Below are 17,020 nucleotides of genomic sequence, written 5' to 3'. Positions count from 1 at the left end.
GCTTTGACTTTCTATTCTGAGGCATGCTGGGAATCTGTTGCCTGTGGAAGTGACCACTAATTCCTTACTGACTTAAAGAAAATCACCTAACTTCTTTGAATTTTATTTTCCTCATCTGCAAAATGAGGGTAATTATAACTATCTCACAACAGTATTTTGAATATTAGAGATAATATATGTAAAAAAGACTAATACAGAATGTACAAGACACATTTAAAAAACAATCAATGGAATATATTACTATAATTAATATTGTTTAGATTATATAGTAATTTAAATAGATCAATTTAATCTAATGTTATTAGATTAATATATATAATTATTAATACAGTATTGGTAATGGAAATAAACCAGAAACTTAAACATCATTCTAAATTCTTCCTCCTTCTTGACCCATCTCTCATAGCTAACTTCTGAGATTCTAATCCTTAAATTTCTCTCAAATTTATTCCTCTTTATTCTCTCTCCATCTCCACTGCTATAACCTTAGTAGATCTATACACATACACAATTCCCTCTTTGTTTATGCTGCTTTCTCTGCATGATTCCTGATCCTCTCTACTTGGCTCACTGTTACTCAACTCTCAGGTTTTAAGTGGGCATCCAGATCATGGCTGGGTCAGATGCCTTGCCCCAGCATCTGTGTGCCCACATTCTAGTCTATCAGAGTCTGCACCACACATGCTGTTTTGTATTCCTCTGACTACCCTATGTTTTTCTGAAACTTCAATGAAGACAGAAACCAATCTCTCTCTCTAGCACCATTCTAGAGTCTGAAATGGAGTAGGGATCCAATAAATGCTTATACCACATGTATGCCAGAAACAAACAATAACTGAACTATTATGATGGAAAGTTGTCTCACATGTATTTTATAATAATATATGTGATATGTATAACAATGTTGTATATCCCTTTTCTAAATACGTGTGTCTCTATACATCTATAGTTGAATATATATGTTATTATGTATGCACACACATACTTCCTTTATTTATCTAGCAGGCAATCAGGTTAACCTACCTACACAGAAGTTATCTACATCTGTGGTGAAGCTTTTACTTTAGTATTTAACAATCATAATCTGTGGGCTGCTACCTGATGTAAATGTGCCTAGAGTGCAGGTGAGACAATGGAGAGGAAATATCTTCTTAAAGAGCTCATAGAAAAACCTGACTCTGAAGAGAGACTGCGATGTCATGAGGGTCAGATGAAATATTCACTAAGTTTTTCTTTCTTCATTTCATCTCCAATACACATCTGGTTCATCACACCCTCACTTCTTGCCTAGACTAATGCAGTCATCTCCATACTGGTATGCATTCTCATTCTGGCCCCTTCCCACCTAGTCTCCAGACATGATCATGATGGAGTCATGGGTGGAGTCTTCACAGCATGGTCTTTAAGAAAATGTGAGTCACATTCAGCCCACTCCTCCTTTTGGCGAGGGAGGTAAATTTTTTTTTAAATAATTTTTAGTTGGAAGATAATTGTTTTACAATGTTGTATTGACTTCTGCTATACAACAAAGTGAATCAGCTTTAAGTATACATATATCCCCTCCCTCTTGAGCCTCCTTCCCATCCCCCACCCACTTCCTCTAGTTTATCACAGGGGACCAATCTGAGTTTCCTGTACTATACAGCAGCTTCCCACTAGTCATCTATTTTGCACATGGTAGCCCACTCCTTCTTGACTTAGACCACATCAATGTTTTCCCATTTTTAGGGTACCATCCAAATCCCTCAATATGGACTATAAAGCCCTATAAACTCTCTTCTTTTCCAACCTCATCTCCCTTCTCTCCAGACCTTACAATCACTATCTCAGACTCTCTCCTATTTTCCCTCAGTTCCCTGAACATGCCATGCTCTATTATCACCTTTGGGCTTTCACGTGAACTGTTCCCTATTCCTTGAACTAAAATTATTCCCTTACCCCAGTCCATTTTGCCTGCTTCTAGGAAATTTTCCTTCTAAATCTACCACTGTCTTGTCAAGAATATCCTCACCTTCTGGGACTCTATAGATCCTTGTATTTCCCCTCTCACAAACTTTTGTTGCATGCAATGCAATGTCTTATTCACTGTCTAACTTCGGGCTCCATGAGAGTGAAGACCTTGTCTATTCTGGACTTCACTGGATCCCCAAGGCACAGAACAGTGTTTAGCGCAAGAAAAGTTTGTTGAATTAATTAGGTTCTGCATATGAGCCAGAGCAAAGGCAACCCAGGGGATAAGTCTAGAGTCACCACCCACCAGGGAATCCATCCCCCTCCATCTCACCGCATCAATCTCATTCAGGGCCTTCCATTGCTCATAGGGAACGCCTAAGGCTTCAGCTGTCTGGATAGTCCTCTTCATGTGGCTCGTCCACACCTTCAGTGAGCTGATACCCTGGGACTGAATGAAATTGGCCAGGGCATAGGCATACTGAGGAGTGGGGGTGCAAAGGAGGAGAGGATGGGAGAAAGAGAGATGAAAGAAGACAAAGTGGCCATGAGAATAAATTTAGATCTACCACAAATAATGGAGTGATAATGAACGAGGAGTAGAGTTTAAATGTTTCCAATTTACAAAAATCATATTCTTGCCCACATGACTAAGGGCCAAGGGAATAGAAAAGAATATGTGTATTTATATGTGTATATGTGCATATGTGTGTGTTGTGTTCACTGAAGCTTGTTCATAGAACCTCCTACTTGGTTATTCATTCATTCAAACAGCTCACTTCTAACATTTGTGGGCCTGGGACAAAAGTACAAATGGAAGCACTCCACTTATAGTTCACCTCTCTTCTTTTCCCATTTCTGCTCCATCCTGTACTCCTAGGCATCTTAAGTATATGCTTATGGATAATCCAGTCTCAGGAACAAATTCTGTCTATACCCTATCTCCACCAATCCCCATGACATACAAACAGTGACCCCTTGGCCATTCCTTTTCCTAGGTGTGAAAAATTTTGTGACATGTCCTGTTCTCACGTGAACAGACTCTGGGACAGGCTCCATATAGCTACTGGAAGCAGACTCTGGGCAGGAAATTCTAGGATTCTGGGTACTCTGAGTGTGGTCTGGAAGTGTATGTGGGTGGGATGTGGGGGACATTTCTCTTTGACCTTGTGAAAGGTCATTGCTTGAGCAGGGGACCTGGTACTAAGATTCTAAGGGCATTCAAATATTTACTGAGTATGTGTGGCCATGTACTGGGTGCTGGGGTGGCAAGTTCTCAAGACACAGCCTGGTGCACTGGGATTACACAGAGGGATGGTATGGGGAGGGAGATGGGAGGGGGGTTCAGGATGGGGAACACATGTACACCCATGGTGGATTCATGTTGATGTATAGCAAAACCAATACAATATTGCAAAGTAGCCTCCAATTAAAATAAGTAAATATATATATATATATATATATATATATATATATATATATATATATATATATATATATATGAAGACACAGCCTATCCAGTGAGGGAAACAGTGACAGCACCAAAAAGAACCACTTAGGTTTGTGGAAGTGCATATGAGCAACTGATTCACTCTTCTTCTGCAGATAAGCATGTTTTTATTCACAGATGATGTGTGAGGAACATCTGCACAAATGTACAGATACAGGCACATGTTTTTATGTACAAATACAGGCATTGTGTCCACACATTCTAATTATGGATTATGAGTCAACAGTCAGTGTGCTCTGGTGGAAGGAGTCCTGATTGGGAGACAAGTGATGGGGTTTAATCTACCTCACCTCCCTCACAGGGTCCCTTGGGGCCTGGGGCATATCTTGGGCCCACCCTGGCTTTGTATTTCCTAACTGTAACATGCAAACAGCATTAGCTCACTCAGCCTGGTCTCTCTGAGTGTTACATTACATAGTAGACGGGGAGCCACCAGAGTACTCTCTGTTACATAGTGAGAGCTACTGTGCTTGATTGTGGATGACAGTTGATGGGAAAATACTTTGGAAACCATGCATGTTGCACTGTGCTCTTTAGCATGAAAGTTGGAGCCAGGCATGTGCATTTACATGTACACCTTTCTGTTTAAGGAGGCATGTTGTATGGAGATGGCCATGTGTCCAAACTGGGTGCTTAGTTGTATGGGCAAGGCCATGGACAGCCCCAACCAAGAGACCTCTGGCTGTAGGTGGTGCCACAGGCTTGGATGGCATCTCTATGGCCTCTGACTCTGCTCTGAGGAGTGAGAGAGGTAATAGTCAGAAGTCAGAGTCCACCTTCGGGGAAGGCGATAGCACCCCACTCCAGTACTTTTGCCTGGAAAATCCCATGGACAGAGGAGCCTGGTGGGCTGCAGTCCATGGGGTCGCTAAGAGTTGGACACAACTGAGCGACTTCACTTTCACTTTTCACTTTCATGCACTGGAGAAGGAAATGGCAACCCACTCCAGTGTTCTTGCCTGGAGAATCCCAGGGACGGGGGAGCCTGGTGGGCTGCTGTCTATGGGGTCGCACAGTCGGACACGACTGAAGCGACTTAGCAGCAGCAGCAGCAGAGTCCACCTTGAGAGGATACTGCCAGTCTGAAAGTAACAGAAAAGGAGCCAGAAGGACTGAGGCTTCTTGTATGATGACTTGCCTGCAACACTGCCAGCTCTGCAGTGGGGGAGGCTGAGGGGCAAGCAGGAAGGCCTGGTTTTCAGTTCTGGCTCTGTCCTTTACTGAATGCGTGACCAGAGGCCACTTTCTGTTCCTGTCTGGGCCTCAGCCTCCTCTTCCATAAATCAGTGATGGTAATGCCAACCCCACAGAGTTGTGAAGATTAAATGAGGCCACACATGTGGAAGTAGATGGTGCCATGAATGTGCAGAGGTGTCCAATAAAAGAGGGAGCTCCTTCCCTCCTGCACCTCATTTCCCTCTTATCCTACCCCAAGTCATCCTCCTAGCAAGAACAATACTTATGTTAACAAGCCTAGTGAAAGTGAAAATGTTAGTCACTCAGTTGTGTCCATCTCTGTGACGCCATGGACTGTAGCCATCCAGGCTTCTCTGTCCATGGAATTCTCCAGGCAAGAATACTGGAGTGGGTTGCCATTCCCTTCTCCAGGGGATCTTCCCAACCCAGGGAGTGAACCTGGGTCTCCTGCACTGCAGACAAATTCTTTATCATCTTAGCCACCCGGAAAGCCCCTTTAACAAGCCCTGGGAGAGGGCCAAATGCAGGAAAATGTGTCTCTTTATTTGGGCAGCATGTATAACATGCAGGTCATTATTCTTGACTAGAAAGAAGAGACTCCCACCATCAGCTTCCCTGATAGCTCAGTTTGTAAAGAATCTGCCTGCAATGCAGGAGACCCCAGTTCAATTCCTGGGTCAAGAAGATCCGCTGGAGAAGGGATAGGCTACCCACTCCAGTATTCTGGCTTGGAGAATTCCATGGACTGTATAGTCCGTGGGGTCTCAAAGAGTTGGACACAACTGAGCGACTTTCACTCACTCACTCAGAAAAGAGACTCCCACCATGAAGGTCAGAGATGGGCCAGAACTGGGGGGTATGGAGCCCAAGCGACCTGCCTGGGAGGGCAAGAGAGGGCAGGGGAGGGCTTTCTGGATCAGCCCGTGGAGCAGGAGATGGGTCCTGGAAAGTGTGGAGAAGGGAGGGCAGGAAAGAAGTGGTGACTGGTGGGGGACAAGAGTCAACTCTATGATGACCTGCAGTGGGGGTTTGGGAGCATAGCATCAGCCCTGAGTAATGCAGGAAAAGATGGATTCAAGTGTGGGGCTCTTCAGGGCAGCTGTCTGTGCAAAGGATGGTCACCAGCTGACAGAAAGGACAGAGGAGGGCAGCCTCCATGGCATAAACTGCACAAATGAAGACACAGAGTTATGAGAAAAATGAGGGGACCAGTTAGGCAGGAGAGACAGTGCTTATTTTAATGGGGTTGGAGGAGCAAGTGGTCTGGGAAGGCCTGGTGTGCCAGGACCAAAGCATCAGAGTTGCTGGTGGCACATGGAAGCCATACAAAGATGGGTCAAGACTGAGTGGCTAATGGGGTGGAAGAGCAGGAGTGGCCAGAACCTGCTTTTACCTTGTCACTGAGTCCCTCCACCCTCAGGACCCAGTCAGCAGCCACCCCACCAACTTGTGGCCCACTTGAACCAGCCCAGTCAATGTTTCAGAATGCATGGGGCCTTCCCTACCTGCTTGCCTCGAGCTGAGAGGCCAGAGTCACCTCCAATGCGGCCTCTGAGGTTGAGTTCACTCTCACCATGCCGGCATAGGTAGATGGAGCGGGGTGTGACGTGAATGTTCATGAGATAGTAGACTGTGCGGCTCTGGATATGGTCCTGCACACGATTCACCATGTAGCGTGTGCCCACGTCGAAGATCTTGATGTAGGACAGGTGGCTGGGCCAGTCCAAGCAGGAGCTGATGTTGGAGAGGCTGATCCCAAGAGAAAGCCCCAACCACACAGCCTGCCTTCAAGCCTACTCCATAACACAGCTCTCACTTACCTTTCCTCTAGTTTTGCCTTGTGCATAGCTGTTCTAGAAACTTGTTCCTGGCCACCCTGAGGAGCTCACTGCTTGCTACCATCTCCCTTTGTCTCCTTTCCTTAGTCTCAGTTTGAGCCAGACTGTTTTTTTACTTTCACTCATTACACTCCATGCATCTAATATTCTCTCTTCTGTGGTTCACACTGCTGACGTACTGAGAGAGAAACAGTAATTCTCCAACAGTCAAGCAGGAAGCAAATTCAAGTGGCCTATGAGATGTTGGAAGCAGTCAGGGACAGGCAGTCAGGTACAGGGTATGGTCACTGTTCTTTCAGGTCTGAGGGTCAGAGCATCTGCTGTCATGCTTACAAATATGCTTTAAAAATATCTGAAATAGCTGGAGATCTCTTCATGTCACTGAAGAACTCTGGCAAGGGTGGGCCCTTTAAATTATCCAGCTCTTCTAATACATTTTAAAATAGAACTCACCTAATATTCTGATATAAACATCTATTGCATAAAGCAAAAAAAAAAAAAAAAAGCAGCTGCCAACTGTGCCTGACTGCCTGTCCCTGACTGCCTCCATCTCATAGGCCATTTGCATTTGCTGAGCATTTCATGTGTGTGTGTGTGTGTGTGTGTGTGTGTGTGTGCATCTGGCAGGGGTGGGAGGTTTCAAACTGCATAAATCCTCATAGCCATCCTAGGAAGTGGAGACTATAATCTCTGTTTTATAGGTGAGGAAACTGAAACACAGAAAGAGGAAGTAATTTGCCTGATGTCAAACTCTTCAACCTATGACTCTTAGAGCCTAGGTAGAAAATGTCTGATATCACCTTGTTGTCTTACTCCTGGCACTAGGTTCTGAGTGGGACTAGGATAAATTCCAAATTCCTTAGCTTATTCTGACATTCTAGGTGCCTTCATACCTTGGCTGTGGTTGGCCTCACCTCAGTGTCCCATGTCCATGCTCATAACTTTAATTTCAGCCTTAATGCTTTTGCTGAAATATTATCTGTACTTCTCTTTTTATTCAGACATAACTAGACCTTTACAAGGTACTGTTATCTTTCCCTGAAAAGATGTTCTTTCCCTGGTTTCCAAAGCTGAGCTCCTATGCATCTATCCTCCAAGAGTCAGAATATTCACTCTCTCTAAGAAGATTTTTTTAAGCCCAGGATCATGTGAATCATTTAGAGGTAGTTCACATCAAAACTATGACATTTTCTATTTCTTCTTGGCATACCCCCATCATTTATACTTTAAAATAAAAATTATCAGTTCAGTTCAGTTGCTAAGTCTTGGGCTCTTTGCAATAACATGGACTGCAGCATACCAGGCCTCCCAGTCCATCACCAACTCCCAGAATTTACCCAAACTCATGTCCATCAAGTCAGTGATGCCATCCAACCATCTCATCCTCTGTTATCCACTTCTCCTCCTGCCTTCAATCTTTCCCAGGAACAGGGTATTTTTTAATGAGTGCATTCTTCACATCAGGTGACCAAAGTATTGGAGATTCAGCTTCAGCATCAATGAACATTCAGGACTGATTTTCTTCAGGATTGACTGGTTGGATCTCCTTGCAGTCCAAGGGACTCTCAAGAGTTCTTCAGCACCACAACTCAAAAAACATCAATTCTTTGGTGCACAGTTTTCCTTATAGTCCAACTCTCACATGACTATTGGAAAAACTATAGCTTTGACTAGATGGATCTTTGTCATCAAAGTAATGTCTCTGCTTTTTAATATGCTATCTAGGTTCAGTTCAGTCGCTCAGTCATGTCTGACTCTTTGCGACCCCATGAATCGCAGCACGCCAGGCCTCCCTGTTCATCACCATCTCCCGGAGTTCACTCAGACTCACGTCCATCGAGTCCGTGATGCCATCCAGCCATCTCAGCCTTGGTCGTCTCCTTTCTCCTGCCCCCAATCCCTCCCAGCATTCAGAGTCTTTTCCAGTGAGTCAACTCTTCTCATGAGGTGGCCATAGTACTGGAGTTTCAGCTTTAGCATCATTCCTTCCAAAGAAATCCCAGGACTGATCTCCTTCAGAATGGACTGGTTGGATCTCCTTGCAGTCCAAGGGACTCTCAAGAGTCTTCTCCAACACCACAGTTCAAAAGCATCAATTCTTTGGTGCTCAGCTTTCTTCACAGTCCAACTCTCACATCCATACATGACCACAGGAAAAACCATAGCCTTGACTAGACGGACCTTAGTTGGCAAAGTAATGTCTCTGCTTTTGAATATACTATCTAGGTTGGTCATAACTTTTCTTCCAAGGAGTAAGCGTCTTTTAATTTCATGGCTGCAGTCACCATCTGCAGTGATTCTGGAACCCCCCAAAATAAAGTCTGACACTGTTTTCACTGTTTCCCCATCTATTTCCCATGAAGTGATGGGACCAGATGCCATGATCTTCATTTTCTGAATGTTGAGCTTTAAGCCAACTTTTTCGCTCTCCTCTTTCACTTTCATCAAGAGGCTTTTTAGGTCCTATTCACTTTCTGCCATAAGGGTGGTGTCATTTACGTATCTGAGGTTATTGATATTTCTCCTGGCGATCTTGATTCCAGCTTGTGCTTCTTCCAGTCCAGCGTTTCTCATGATGTACTCTGCATATAAATTAAATAAGCAGGGTGACAATATACAGCCTTGATGTACTCCTTTTCCTATTTGGAACCAGTCTGTTGTTCCATGTCCAGTTCTAACTGTTGCTTCCTGACGTGCATGCAGATTTCTCAAGAGGCAGGTCAGGTGGTCTGGGATTCCCATCTCTTTCAGAATTTTCCACAGTTTATTGTGATCCACACAGTCAAAGGCTTTGGCATAGTCAATAAAGAAGAAATAGCGGTTTTTCTGGAACTCTCTTGCTTTTTCCATGATCCAGGGGATGTTGGCAATTTGATCTCTGGTTCCTCTGCTTTTTCTAAAACCAGCTTGAACGTCAGGGGTTTCACGGTTCACTTATTGCTGAAGCCTGGCTTGGAGAATTTTGAGCATTACTTTACTAGCATGTGAGATGAGTGCAATCATGCAGTTGTTTAAGCATTCTTTGGCATTGCCTTTCTTTGGGATTGGAATGAAAATGGACCTTTTCCAGTCCTGTGGTCACTGCTGAGTTTTCCAAATTTGTTGGCATATTGAATGCAGCACTTTCACAGCATCATCTTTCAGGATTTGAAACAACTCCACTGGAATTCCATCACCTCCACTAGCTTTGTTCGTAGTGATGCTTTCTAAGGCCCACTTGACTTCACATTCCAAGATGTCTGGCTCTAGATTAGTGATCACACCATCATGACTATCTGGGTCGTGAAGATCTTTTTTGTACAGTTCTTCTGTGTATTCTTGCCACCTCTTCTTAATATCTTCTGCTTCTGTTAGGTCCATATCATTTCTGTCCTTTATCGAGCCCATCTTTGCATGAAATGTTCCCTTGGTATCTCTAATTTTCTTGAAGAGATCTCTAGTCTTGCCCATTGTGTTCTTTTCCTCTATTTGTTTGCATTGATCGCTGAAGAAGGCTTTCTTATCTCTTCTTGCTATTCTTTGGAACTCTGCATTTAGATGCCTATATCTTTCCTTTTCTCCTTTGCTTTTTGCCTCTCTTCTCTTCACAGCTATTTGTAAGGCCTCCCCCAACAGCCATTTTGCTTTTTTGCATTTCTTTTCCATGGGGATGGTCTTGATCCCTGTCTCCTGCACAATGTCATGAATTTCATTCCATAGTTCATCAGGCACTCTATCAGATCTAGGCCCTTAAATCTATTTCTCACTTCCACTGTATAATCATAAGGGATTTGATTTAGGTCATACCTGAATGGTCTAGCAGTTTTCCCTACTTTCTTCAATTTAAGTCTGAATTTGGTAATAAGGAGTTCATGATCTGAGCCACAGTCAGCTCCTGGTCTTGTTTTTGTTGACTGTATACAGCTTCTCCATCTTTGGCTGCATAGAATATAATCAATGTGATTTCAGTGTTGACCATCTGGTGATGTCCATGTGTAGAGTCTTCTCTTGTGTTGTTGGAAGAGGGTGTTTGCTATGACCAGTGCATTTTCTTGGCAAAACTCTATTAGTCTTTGCCCTGCTTCATTCCGCATTCCAAGGCCAAATTTGCCTGTTACTTCAGGTGTTTTTTGACTTTCTACTTTTGCATTCTAGTCCCCTATAATGAAAAGGACATCTTTTTAGGGTGTTAGTTCTAAAAGGTCTTGTAGGTCTTTATAAAACTGTTCAACTTCAGCTTCTTCAGCATTACTGGTTGGGGCATAAACTAGGATAACTGTGATATTGAATGGTTTGCCTTGGAGACGAACAGAGATCATTCTGTCATTTTTGAGATTGCATCCAAGTACTGCATTTCAGACTCTTTTGTTGACCATGATGGCTACTCCATTTCTTCTGAGGGATTCTAGGTTGGGCATAGCTTTTCTTCCAAGAAACAAGTGTCTTTTAATGTCATGGCTGCAGTCACCATCTGCAGTGATTTTGTAGCCCAATAAAGTCTGTCACTGTTTCCATTGTTTCCCCATCTATTTACCATGAAGTGGTGGGAGTGGATGCCATGATCTGAATGCTGAGCTTTAAGTCAACTTTTCACTCTCCTCTTTCACTTTCATCAAGAGGTTCTTTAGTTCTTCTTTGCCTTCTGCTGTAAGGGTGGTGTTTTCTGAATATCTGAGGTTATTGATATTTCTCCCAGCAATCTTGATTCCAGCTTGTGCTTCACCCAGCCTGGCATTTCGCATAATGTACTCTGCATATAAGTTAAATAAGCAAGGTGACAATATACAGCCTTGATATACTCCTTTTCAGAAATGGAACCAGTCCATTGTTCCATGTCTGGTTCTAACTGTTGTTTCTTGACCTGCATACAGATTTCTGAGGAGACAGGTAAGGTGGCTTGGTATTCCGAATTCTTTAAGCATTTTCCAGAGTTTATTGTAATCCACATGGTCAAAGGCTTTGATGTAGTCAATAAAGCAGGAGTAGATGCTTTTCTGGAACTCTCTTGATTTTTCTCTGATCCAGGAGATGTTGGCAATTTGATCTCTGGTTCCACTGCCTTTTCTAAATCCACCTTGAACATCTGGAAGTTCACAGTTCACATGCTGTTAAAGCCTCACTTGGAGAATTTTGAGCATTACTTTGCTAGTGTGTGAGATGAGTGGAATTGCATGGTAGTTTTTGGCATTGCCTTTCTTTGTGATTAGAGTGAAAACTGACCTTTTCCACTCCTGTGGTCACCGCTGAGTTTTCCAAATTTGCTGGCATATTGAGTGCAGCACGTTAACAACACTGTCTTTTAGGAAATGAAATTGCTCAGCTGAAATTGTAGCACCTCTACTAGCTTTGTTTGTAGTGATGCTTCCTAAGGTCCGCTTGACTTCAGACTCCAGGATGTCTAGCTCTAGGTGTGATCACACCATCGTTGTTATCTGGGTCATTAGGATCTTTTTTGTATGGTTCTTCTTTGTATTCTTGCCACCTCTTCTTAATATCTCCTGCTTCTGTTAGGTCCATATCATTTCTGTCCTTTATTGTGCTCATCTTTGCATGAAATGTTCCCTTGGTATCTCTAATTTTCTTGAAGAGATCTCTAGTCTTTCCCATTCTATTGTTTTCCTCTATTTCTTTGCATTGATCACTGAGGAAGTCTTTCTTATCTTTCCTTGCTATTCTTTGGAACTCTGCATTAAGATGGGTATGTCTTTCCTTTTCTCCTTTGCCTTTAGCTTCTCTTCTTTTCTTAGCTATTTGTAAGGTCTCCTCAGAGTACATTTTTGCCTTTTTGCATTTATTTTTGTTGGGGATGGTCTTAATCACTGCCTCCTGTACAATGTCATGAACCTCCATCCATAGTTCTTCAGACACCCTATCAGATCTAACCCCTTGTATATGTTTGTCACTTCCACTCTACAATTGTGAGGGATTTGATTTAGGTCATACCTGAATGGTCTAGTGGTTTTCCCTACTTTCTTCGATTTAGGTCTCAATTTGGCAATAAGGAGTTCATGATCTTAGCCACAGTCAACTCCAGTCTTGTTTTTGCTGACTGTGTAGAGCTTCTCCATCTTTGGCTGCAAAGAATATAATCAATCTGATTTCGGTGTTGACCATCTGGTGATGTCCATGTGTAGCATTGTCTCTTGTTTTGTTGGAAAAAAGGTGTTTGCTATGACCAGTGCATTCTCTTGGCAAAATTTGTTAGCCTTTTCCCTGCTTCATTTTGTACTCTAATGCTAAACTTGCCTGTTACTCCAGGTATCTCGACTTCCTGCTTTTGCATTCCAGTTCCCTATGATGAAAAGGACATCTCTTTTTGGTGTTAATTCTAGAAGGTCTTGTAGGTCATCATAGAACCACTCAACTTCAGCTTCTTCAGCATTAGTGGCTGGGGCACAGACTTGGATTACTGTGATGTTGAATGGTTTGCCTTGGAAATGAACAGAGATCATTCTGTCGTTTTTGAGATTGCACGCAAGTACTGCATTTCGGACTCTTTTGTTGACTTTGAGGGTTATTTCATTTCTTCTAAGGGATTGTTGCACCTAGTAGTAGAAATAATTGTCATCTGAATTAAATGGACCCATTCCAATCTATTCCTATTCACTGATTCCTAAAATATCAATGTTCACTCTTGCTGTCTCCTATTTGACCACTTCCAATTTACCTTGATTCATGACCTAATATTCCAGATTCCTGTGCAATATTCTTTATAGCATCAGACTTTACTTCCATCACCAGTCACACCCACATCTGAGCATTGTTTTTGCTTTGGCTCCATCTCTTCATTCTTTCTGAGGTTATTTCTCCATTCTTCTCCAGTAGCATATTGGGCACCTACCGACTTGGTGAGTTTATCTTTCAGTGTCACGTCTTTTTGCCTTTTCATACTGTTCATGGGGTTCTCAAAACAGGAATACTGAAGTGTATTGTCATTTCCTTCTCCTGTGGACCACGTTTTGTCTGTATTCTTCACCATGGCTTGTCCGTCTTGTGTGGCCCTACATGGCGTAGCTCATATTTTCATTGAGCTAGACAAGGCTGTGGTCCGTGTGATCAGTTTTTTTAGCTTTCTGTGCTTGTGGTTTTCATTCTGTCTGCCATCTGATGAATAAGTATAAGAGGCTTATGGAAGCTTCCTGATGGGAGAGACATCTTTATACTAAAAATTATAAGCTATATTGTAATAGAAGAGGTTCTACTGAGTTCTGGTTAGATCTTTTCTGTTTTCACTACCTTGATGCTGTTTTTGAAATATTGTGTTGGCCAGAAAGTTCATTCAGAAAAACCCAAACAAACTTTCTGGCCAACCCAATACAAAGTATCAAAGCTTTCAAGATTGTCTTTTTTTTATTTCTAATTTTTGGTAGCCTCTTCCTTGCTGGTGCCCTAATTACTTGGTAAACATGCTCTTCCAGGTCTTTTCCTCCAAGTTGGACTGAATCCCCTCTTCTGTGTTCCCCCACCCCACTTGCTTTACCATCCCCAAATTCTGGCCAGCTGCATATTCATTGTCTTCTTCAACCAAGTGGTCATTCTATTAGAGCAGATAGCCTATCCCTCTTTGGATTCTTAGTGCACAACTAGGTTTGGACCTTGATGCATGGATTGTAAATGTCTGTTGATGGAAAAATGATTAGATAAAGCCAACTTTCATAATCAGTTATCTTCAGACCTGAACTGATTCATGAAACACTGAGCACATCCAGAAGTGTAGACTAAAGGCTAGAGCTTTCTCAATGCTGTTCTTTCACTTCAGCGCTCCTCCTTCAAACTTCTCATATAGTGCCTTTGTGGAAATTTGCAAAACTTTCCCTGACTCCAGCACAGATGCCTTGATGAGAAAAGCAATTGTACCCTTGACCTGACACAGTGAACAATATTCACAATCATACATAAGGTCATGTGACACTTTTTATGATATAGGTATGTGGGAGGGGATAACCATGATGGAAGTTTGAAGATAAGAATTTGAGTATATATTCTGCTACTGAATCATTGTGTGGCCTCAGGTAAGTCCTTGCCCTGCTCTATGTTTGTTTCCCCATCTAAGAAGTGAAGCAGTAACAATGTTCACCTTGGGGATTTTGGTTGGACAAAGCTGGAAGGATGTTCTTTAAACTTCTTAGAGTGGTGATGACTATTAGCAGCCTCCTTATACTTTCTACTTGAGGCCCAGAGGGTCTGAGTGACCAGGGTCTCTTCTCATCACAACCTATTTTGAAAGAAAGTGAGCTTCTGGGAACACCTTATGTCTAAAGCTAACATTTTCCCTGTACTTCCAGCTAACATCTCTCCAATCTTTAGTTGGTATTATGAATGAAAGTTTCATATTTTTCATGTATCTTCTCATATATCAAAGCTCTATGGAAGCTACTGAAAGATACAACCTACTTTTCTTGCCCTTATTTACACCCCCTATAGACACCACAGCCCAAAGAATTCAAATACATAGTGACTGAAAAAGGTACATGTGCATTGTGAAAAAAGACATGATTAAGAGACAGAATGTGTGATTAAAATCCTAGCTTTATGTGGTAGAAGATTGAGCAAGCTCAAGCTCCCTAAGATGCAATTTCCTCTTCTTGAAAATTTGTGATCATAAGACCTATTTTAGCCTCCTTAACTGGAGTGCCAAGGGCATTCAATGAAACAAACCAAAAAAAAAAAAAAAGGTGAACACTTTTGGAAACTGAAGTGTCATCCATATGTGAATAATACTTTTGAGAACACAGTAGTAACAACCATAGGGGAGAGGCATTTTACTCCAGAGACCAGGGTCCTAATATGTCCATACTGTTCAGTAAAACATTACTTCAATCCCTTTGTGAACACCTTACAAATCAAAGAATCACCATGTCGTGGATAATTAGAGCTGGGAGGGCCCTTGAAGACAGATCAAGTGTAGCTCCCTGATGTTACTAATAAACTTGAGGCCCAGAGAGGGAAGGCATTTCTTCAGGTCCTATAAGACATCAAAACCAGGCTAAGAATCCAGACCTATACTTTGTGGTGCTGGGTTCTTACCTATCCAGTTCATCATCCAAGGGTTGGTAGTTGACCTCATAGCACTCTATTCTCTTTAGAAAATCTTCCAGAACCTTTTCACGATCACAGTCTATATAATCAGGACTGCCAAGTTTCACTTGCTGGAAGAAGGGAGAAAGAACCATGGGAGACAGAGATTCTGACAGTGCCCTTGGGAAGAGCTCTTAGAGTTCACTGAGTACAATATCCCTCATCATAAAGATGAGGAGACTGAGACTTAGAGAGGGGCCTTGCTGAAGTTTATAAAATCAGACAGTTGAAGAGAATCTGAACAGTATAACCCTTCATTCCTTATCTGTGTGCTCAAACAAGGTCTGTTATATTATATTCAGTTCTAGAGTACACAGTTTAAGATAATGATTTATAAGTGGACTGGAAATTGTGGTGTGAGAAATGGTTGAAGAAGAGGAACAGAAGATCTTAACCAGGGGTCATAATGGCTTACATGTATCGAGTGTTTACTGGGATAACTTAGCATATGTTGGCTTTAGATTTCTGAAGGGCTGGCATCTTCTAATCCCTTAGGATCTAACTTCTTTACCCATATCTACATCTCAGTGAATGGTATTATCATCTACTTAAGTCAGTTGAGTTCAGTCACTCAGTCATGTCTGACTGTTTGTGACCCCATGGATTGCAGTACGCCAGGCCTCCCTGTCCATCACCAACTTCTGGCGTTTACTCAAACTCATGTCCACTGAGTCGGTGATGCCATCCAGCCATCTCATCCTCTGTCGTTCCCTTCTCCTCCTGCCTTCAATTTTTTCCAGCATCAGGGTCTTTTCAAATGACTCAGTTCTTTGCATAAGTATTGAAGTTTCAGCTTCAGCATCAGTCCTTCCAATGAATTTTCAGGACTGATTTCCTCTAGGATGGACTGGTTGAATATCCTTGCTGTCCAAGGGATTCTCAAGCGTCTTCTCCAACACCACAGTTCGAAAACACAAATTCTTCGGTGCTCAGCATTCTTTATAGTCCAACTCTCACATCCACACACGACTACTGGAAAAACCATAGCTTTGACTAGATGGACTTTGTCAGCAAAGTAATGTCTCTACTTTTTAATATGCTCTTTAGGTTGGGCATAGTTTTTCTTCCAAGGAGCAAATGTCTTTTAATGTCATGGCTGCAGTCACCATCTGCAGTGATTTTGGAGCCCAAGAAAATAAAGTCTGTCACTGTTTCCATTGTTTCCCCATCTATTTGCCATGAAGTGATGGGAGTGGATGCCATGATCTTAGTTTTCTGAATGTTGAGTTTTAACCCCAAATTTTCACTTTCTTCTTTCACTTTCATCAAGAGGCTTTTTAGTTCTTCTTTGCTTTCTGCCATAGGCATGGCATCATCTGCATATCTGGGGTTATTGATATTTCTCCCAGCAATCTTGATTCCAGCTTGTGCTTCATCCAGCTCAGCATTTCTCATGATGTACTCTGCATAGAAGTTAAATAAACAGGGTGACAATATACAGCCTTGACCTACTCCTTTCCTGATTCCA

General features: G+C 42.4%; 1 protein-coding gene across 19 annotated transcripts in view; it reads right to left on the bottom strand.

Annotated features, from left to right (window-relative positions):
• Positions 1-17,020, bottom strand: part of PFKFB1 (6-phosphofructo-2-kinase/fructose-2,6-biphosphatase 1) — a 135,589-nt gene that overhangs the window by 12,491 nt on the left and 106,078 nt on the right. For 10 of the 19 annotated variants that reach the window (XM_070291593.1, XM_070291586.1, XM_070291592.1 and 7 more), the window contains 3 exons: positions 15,502-15,623; positions 6,163-6,370; positions 2,285-2,431 (listed from right to left, as the gene is read on the bottom strand). In XM_070291593.1, coding sequence (XP_070147694.1) covers positions 2,285-2,431; positions 6,163-6,370; positions 15,502-15,623 — 477 coding nt within the window. Of the gene's footprint in view, positions 1-2,284; positions 2,432-6,162; positions 6,407-15,501; positions 15,624-17,020 lie in introns of all 19 variants that reach the window. The other 9 variants (XM_070291583.1, XM_070291589.1, XM_070291579.1 and 6 more) reach the window with 1 other exon arrangement.

The sequence above is a fragment of the Ovis canadensis genome, chromosome X (assembly GCF_042477335.2).
Source record: "Ovis canadensis isolate MfBH-ARS-UI-01 breed Bighorn chromosome X, ARS-UI_OviCan_v2, whole genome shotgun sequence".
Taxonomy (NCBI): domain Eukaryota; kingdom Metazoa; phylum Chordata; class Mammalia; order Artiodactyla; family Bovidae; genus Ovis; species Ovis canadensis.
This window is presented reverse-complemented; position numbering and strand designations above follow the sequence as displayed.